The 7,472-nt window shown below is 48.9% G+C and overlaps 1 protein-coding gene across 1 annotated transcript; it reads right to left on the reverse strand.

Annotated features, from left to right (window-relative positions):
- Nucleotides 1–4,489: 4,489 nt before the first annotated feature.
- On the reverse strand, nucleotides 4,490–5,576 carry LOC119271372 (E3 ubiquitin-protein ligase EL5-like). Its single transcript, XM_037553230.1, has one exon. The coding sequence runs from the start codon at nucleotides 5,462–5,464 to the stop codon at nucleotides 4,808–4,810; it is 657 nt and encodes a 218-aa protein (XP_037409127.1). The 5' UTR covers nucleotides 5,465–5,576; the 3' UTR covers nucleotides 4,490–4,807.
- Between the last annotated feature and the right edge of the window lie 1,896 nt (nucleotides 5,577–7,472).

Consider the following 7,472-nt stretch of genomic DNA (forward strand, 5'->3'; position numbering starts at 1 on the left):
CCCACCCCAATCCAGGTGGCGATGTGGGGTCCGCCTCGGCCTCTCGAATCGGCCGCCGATGGCGACTGCTCCGTGGACACGGCCCCGGCGCTCACCGTCGGCCCCGTCTCCCACAAGGCCGCCTCCAAGCGCGCCTTACCTGACGCCTCCCTCGCCGCGGTTGTTTCGCTGCCGCAGCTGTCGCCACAGTTGAAGGAGAGCACGGACCTCACCCGCATGCCCCGCTTCCTGCAGTCCGCGAGAGCCCGCGTCTTTCCCGAAGCGCGCGTCGCGCGAAGGCCGCCTTATCCAGAATCAACACGCTTATGCGATCCTCTCGTCCAGCAGCGCACGACATGGATGGATTTTGTTTACTGTGGCCTGTGGGCTTCACCGCTTCAGTTCTGAAGAAACTGTGTGCCGCCGTGCCGGCAGGCGTCAGCAGCGGCATCTAGCAAGGGCAGCAGGTAGCGGCGGCATCTAGCAACGGAAGCAGCAGCAAGACATGGTTCAGTTGAGTTTCAATTTCAGCAGCGGCGGCAGCAGGTCATGGCTCATTTTACTATAGAAAATCAAACATAAGCTAGCAACGGCAGCAGGAGCAGGCCATGGTTCAGTTTACTGTAGAAAAGCAAATACTACTATAAGCTAGCAGCGACAGAAGCATCGATTTACTCCTTAGTATAAAAAAGGCTCTTATAAGTTGACTAAATGTTTCTTTCTAAGTTGATCTATTATTACTATTTTCTCCATCCCAAAATTTTTGTCTTAAATTTATCTAGATACGGATGTACCTAATACTAAAACGTGACTACATCCATATTTAGACGAATCTAAGACAAATTTTTTGAGACGGAGGGAGTATTTTTTATTGGCATCCATAGTAGTTGTAGTTGCACACATATTAGTCTTAGTTGGCACATGCATGACCACAGAGTTGCACAATTTGATCTACATAGTCTCATATGAATTATCGTGGGAGGTTCTCACGCCCTGCCGTGAAGTTGCACACTTCGTCGGCGTAGTCGCACGTGCATGGCAACAGAGTTGCACAATCCGATCCGCATAGTCGCACATGAATTGTCGTGGGAGATTCTCACACCCGGCCACAGAGTTGCACAATCTTGCCGGCATAGTCGCATACACATGGACACAGAGTTGCACAATCTCGTGCGCATAGTCGCACATAAATTGTCGTGAGAGGTGCTCACGCATGGCCGCGGGGTTGCACACTCTCGTTGACACAGTCGCACATGCTTTAGTTTTTATATGAAATCTATAGTTGGATATGATCATTGGGAACTCGCACACATGATGATCGTTTTTATTGGCATCTATAGTAATTTTAATTGCACACATAGTTGTTTTCAATTGGATCCAATCATTAGGAACTTGCACACATGGTTATCATTTTTGTTGGCATCTATAGTAGTTCTAATTGCACACATAATCATTCTCGGATGGATATATACGATCATTGGGAAGTTGGACACACGGCGATCATTTTTATTGGCATCTATAGTAGTTCTAGTGATTACACAAATAATTGTTCCCAGTTGGATATGGTCATTCGGAAGTTACACACACAGCGATCACTTTTTGTTGGCATCTATAGTAGTTGTTGTTGCACACATAGTTGTTCTCAACGATACGATCATTGGGAAGTTACACATATATCGATCTTTTTTTGTGGGCTTCTATATTAGCTCTAGTTGCACATATAGTCATTCTCACACTACTAGAATCTGGTTTTGTCCCGAGTTCCGATACTTCACCGAGTTCATTTTATCGGAAACTCGACAAACTTCTCTCTGTCAAGTTTAATCCAAAATTGGACTCGATGGTGATAAGCAACTCGGCAGAGCTATGCCTTTGCCAGGTTCCAACAAAAAATAACTAGACGAACTTAATAAACTCGGCAGAATTACATGTTCACCGAGTTTCTGCGAAAATACACTTGGCAAAGCCTGACAAGTGGACCCTGTTGTATGGTAGTCTATGGAGCAGCCAGCCAAAAAAGAAGTATTTTGTCCCTAGTCTATAAAAGAAACTAAATTGTCTCCCTAATTCATATAAAAAATTCTAATTCATATTAAAGAGAAAAAGTAGCAGGTGAACGGAAAAAAGAAAATGAAATTACAAAAGCATGTGTGAACACATTTAATTGGGATCTTTGAATTTTTTTAAAAAGCCATAACTTTTAAACCATGCGTCGGAATTAAGATCCATTTTCACCGTTAAAACCCTTCCAGCATGCTCTTCAAAACATGATCCCGCATGGATATGCTTCGATGATTTTTTTTTGTGTGCAATTTACTCCCCATTTCGGTTCAACTGTTTAAGAGTCGATGTGCAACTACTTGAGCGTCGACATGCAACTTTTGCACTACCTTGGATGTGCAGTTTTCACTGACGGAGACCTCCACCCCAAACTACCCCTAACACTTTGATGTGCAACTTCGTTTGCTGCCCAAGCAAACTGCCTAGTAGTTGATGTGCTACTTCCCCCCGCCCGTTGATGTGCAATTTTCACTATTTTGCTATCTCGACCAACTGCCTAGCAGTGGATGTGCAACTTCGGATGCTGCCTCGGCCAACTTTCTAAGAGTGATGTGCAACTTTTCCCGTACCCCTATGGGCGTATAGTTTTGACTGCTAGCACCCCGTCCAAACCACATGTGCTAGTGAGATGTGCAACTTTAGCTCCATGTATATATGCAACTTTTTACTGCCCTCATGGATGTAGTTTTCACCAACCAACTATCCCTGCCTGAGATGTGCAACTTCGCTTGTTGCCCCGGCCAACTGCCTAGCAGACTATGTGTACCCTCATCTCTTGCCTCCGCCAACTGAAACTACATATCCACAAGTAGATAGGGGAAAGAGTTGCACATCGACTACTAGGCAGTTGGTTGAAACAACAGACTAACTTGCACTTATTGCTGATAGGGCAGATTGTGCAGGGTGTGCAAGCAGTGAAAAACTACACATACACGAGTAGTGCAACTTCGTTTGCTGCCTGCCTATAAGTTGTTGGTGTCCTTGTCAGAACTACCCTTCCTATGAGATGTGCAACTTCGTTTGCTACCCCTACCAACTGCCTAGCAGTTGATGTGCAATTTTATTTGTTACCCCAACCAACTATGCCAATGATAGCATGCAACTCTGCGGCTGTGCGTGTGTGACTATGATGTCGCGCGTGTGCAACTCCCACATCCGATTGTGTGACTATGCCACTGCGTGTGTGCAACCGCCGCAGTTGTCCGTGAGCTACTATGCAGACGAGAGTGTGCACCTCTATGGCCGTGTATGTGCGACTATACTGACGGGAGTGTGCAACTCCATGGTTGTCATGTGCGACTATGCAGCGAGAGTGCGGCTATGCTAACAAGAGTATGCAACTCCACGACCGTGGGTGAGCTACTACGCTGACAAGAGTGTGCAACTCTGGGTCCTAGGTGTGCGACTATGCCACCAAGCGTGTGCAATCCCGCAGTCATGTGTGAGCTACTATGCATGCGGACGAGAGTGTGCACCTCCATGGTCGTGCGTGTGCGACTACGCCGACATGAGTGTGCAACTATGTGGCCGTCATGTGTGACTATGCGACGAGGTTGTGCAACCCGGCAGCCGCGCGTGTGCAACTACGCTGTCGCGCATGTGCACCTCTTGGAGCCGTGCGTGAGCTAGTATGTCGATGGGAGTGTGCAACTCCGTCATCGCGCATGCGCACTTTCTGCAGTTGTGCGTGTGCGACTATGCGAATTAGAGCGTTCAACTCCACAATCTTTCGTGTGCAAAATTTTTGTTTAATTCAGTAGTATATTCAGTAGCTCAAAGCACACCATAGCACTATATTCAGTAGGAGAAAAATCAGCAAACCATCAACACACAGTGGCACCGCGACCAAAGCAGCTGCCGGCCTGCAGCACACCGGCCTGTGCTCGTCTTGCAAAATTCAGCATAAATGAACTGGGCAAACACGAACAGCGGCCACGCAAGAACTCTGTTCCTTAGCAATCTTCGTCTCCGTCCTGCTCCAGACCAAGGACGATCTCAACCCCCTCCTCTGCCGAAGCTTCCTCCTCTGGCCGTTCCATCTATAGCAAGCTCGTGTTTCCTCCTCTCTCTCAACCGCAGTAGCCATGCCTAGAGATCCCTGCTACAGACCCGCCCAGATTAGAGAGAGAGAGAGAGAGAGAGAAAGAGAAGAAGATGGGGCCTTCCTTGGGGGCACTAGGCATGGCGCCGGGGGCAGGAATCGAAGCAGTAGCAGAAGCCCATGGAGGGGCGCCCAGGTGAAGAATCCCGTGTCGGTGGCGGCGGGTTCTGTATCTGCCGGCCGCCTGACCTGATCTAGTCGCTCGATCTCCCTCATCTCCTCTCTGCTATTCTCTCGTACAAGGGGAGGGGGACGGGGAGAGAGTAGGGGCGGAGGCCGGCGGCGAGGTGTGACTCCGCAGACGAGGCTCGGGTCAGCGGCCGAGGGCAAGGAAGGGAAGGTCTCCCGTTGTTTTTCTTATTAATATTAATCAAGTAGACAAAAATATTTCTATTTTAGGCCGGCCGCTCGCGAAGCCCAGCGAGCAGCCGGCCGCTACCTAGACTTGTCCAATTAACAACATATGAGTTTCTTATGCTCTCCTCGGAATACAACAAACAAACAAATGGGTGACTTTGGCTCAAACAGACAAAAAGAAAATGGCGTTTCGTATGGTTGTGCCCAACTTGTGCATGAAACACGGTCTAACCTCTAGTATATGCATGTGCCGCAGTACCCTTTGAAATTTCCCTGCAATCTACGAATAGGAAGATCCCGACTGACCTCCTACCCCGATGTTGACCCGCGCACGCCCCTTTGGGTGTCCGGGAAGCCACCTTGCACGGTCACGATCAAGGTTCCTCCTGCACCGAACAACGCCTGCTGCGGCGGGTCCCTGGCAGACGACGATGACGACGACGACGACTGCACCGCCGCCTCCGCCTTGCCGTTCCCCTTGGGCAGCTCAGCCTCGGCGCGGCAGAGCGGGTACGTCGTCCTGGAGCGCAGCCACGCGTCGACGCACTCCACGTGGAACGAGTGCCCGCAGTTGGGCAGCTCCCGCACCTTTTCTCCGTCGGCGAGCTCCGACAGGCACACGGCGCAGTCAGCCCCGGCGGTGGCGGCGCCCTCCTTCCGGTACGTGGTGACCGGCAGCGCGGAGAGCGCAGAGGCGTCCAGCCCACGCCGGCCGCTAGTTGCGCCGAACGAGTTGATGGACCGCAGGATGCCGGCGGTGAAGCTGCCGCGGCGACGGCGGCCGCCCGACCGCGCCACGAGCACGTACAGCAAGAAGCGGATGAGGGTGAAGAAGATGGTGAGGGCGAAGAGGAGGAAGGCGGCCATGAGCAGGACGCGCCCGTTGAAGCTGTAGTTCTGCTGCCGCGCATACGGAGCCGGTGGGGCACCCGACGCCGGCGCGCCGGGGAAAGGGTCCCCTGACATGGCAGGATAAAGATTTCTAGTCTGTACCACAAATCAAGAACCTTAAACGGAAGAAGGGAGAAGGGACTTCAAGGGAGAGAGGCAATGGGCGGCAGGTTTGGCAGAAGTCAAGTCAAGTCTGCAAGGGATAATATCTGAGAGCTTAACCTCGGCAACACGGTGCTCGGGTCAGGTCAACTGGTGGTGTCATTGTCAAGCACAGCCGCCCAGAAAAAAAAAGTCACGGCCGATTGATGCGAGGCTGACATATGGGATTAACGGGAACATTTGATTACCAATTGCAATGCCTGCCGCGTGAGAATGCGCGTGCGATCTGGTTGGGACATCGATTTTCTTCCGAGAATGGTAGGAAACCATATTTAACGGTACACGAGCTTTCAGTGAACAACGCTTTTGCTGGAATGCAAATTTGTAAACGGCGAAGGTGCGTATGCACTAAGAAGAACCTTCAAGGAATTTTAGCCGCTGAACTTTCTGCACAGCAACAAAACCAGTTGTCCTTCAGAAATTTCCATGTTCCACATGGAGACCGGAAGCTGGCATGGAACGTGGTACGGGAAAAAAGCAACGGTCAGTAAACAGTTGTTTTCATGGAATATATGCATGGTGCTAAAATCACCGGGTGACTGAAGTTACCTAAAATCTAAAAAGTGCGCACGCACTATTTAGAGAAAACGAACGGCTGGTCTTACACACGCATGCATGTAGTTTTATGGTCTAAATTTTGTCTTTATTCGTGACGTGGCATGTACTATTAAGATGGTTACATGGGCAAGACACCGCATTATTCCATGGATGTGCATGTTCATTTATTTGAGTTTTCAAATTTTTAAAAAGTCATATCTTTTAAGGACCGGTCTAGCTGGTGGCCGGGCGCTCGCTGCCGCTCGCGAGCGGCCGGCCCCTGGTCCCAAACGTCTAGTCACTACCACATATTAAAAAGAGCAAAAATTACTGTAATCCAAAAGTACTAAAAGGACACTGCTAATTAATCACCTTATGTGGTCTTTTCTCACGTGATGGATGCCTGTTCCCCATGTTCGTTCCTAGTGCATTAATTTTTTGTTTTTAGAATTATAAAAAATATATATCTTCTAAACCGCGTGTCGAAATTCAGATCCGTTTTCATTGTTAAAACCCTCACGACGTGCTCTTCGAAAGTAGATGTTTCGACGAATTAGTCTTCCTGCCAACTAAACATCAATATGTGTGCAACTAGACTACATTGCCGCGCCAACTGAGCATATGTGTGTGCCAATAGTTCTGCAAACTAAACATCAATGTGTGTGCAAACTAGACTACATTGCCGTGCCAACTGAGAATATGCGTGTGCCAATAGTCCTGCCAACTAAACATCAATGTGTGTGCGACAAGACTAAATTACAAGCCAACTGAGCATATGTGTGTGCAACTAATCTTCTGTGCCAACTAAACATCAATGTGTGTGTAACTAGACTACATTACAAGCCAACTAAATATTAATGTGCGTGCAACTAGACTAGGTTACAAACCAACTGAGCATATATGTGTGCAACTAGTCTTCTCTACCAACTAAACATCAACATATGTACAACTAGACTACATTACAAGCCAACTAAACATCACTGCATGGATTCGGTTAGCTTGTAATTAGCCAGCAGATTAAACCATGAGGTCATGTCTCCATGTATACGTAACTTGCAAGCTAAGCTACACTTCTTCCTACCTACACGTATGCATGCATGGTCGGCCGGGTTAATTCCATCCAACAATCTCTTCCTCTCACTTCTCTCCTCACAAACCAAGTCTTAAAATCTAACTAAACCACTTCATCCATCACCATGGCAACACCTACGTGTATATACACAACGAACCATGCCACCAACCTTTCCATCTCACCTCTCTCTCTCAAGTCTCAGCACAGAGAGCCGTTGTCAATCAATCACAGAACCACGACTATTTCCATCACGATTCCTTGCATGCACCTCCCCATGGCAGCTGCCAGCGGCACAAAGCAGCAGCAGCATCC

Source organism: Triticum dicoccoides, chromosome 3A, assembly GCF_002162155.2.
Source record: "Triticum dicoccoides isolate Atlit2015 ecotype Zavitan chromosome 3A, WEW_v2.0, whole genome shotgun sequence".
NCBI lineage: Eukaryota > Viridiplantae > Streptophyta > Magnoliopsida > Poales > Poaceae > Triticum > Triticum dicoccoides.

What these genes read in the sequence shown, in the direction of transcription:
- LOC119271372 (XM_037553230.1), bottom strand. Translation starts at nt 5,464, where the DNA reads ATGTCAGGGGACCCTTTCCCCGGCGCGCCGGCGTCGGGTGCCCCACCG.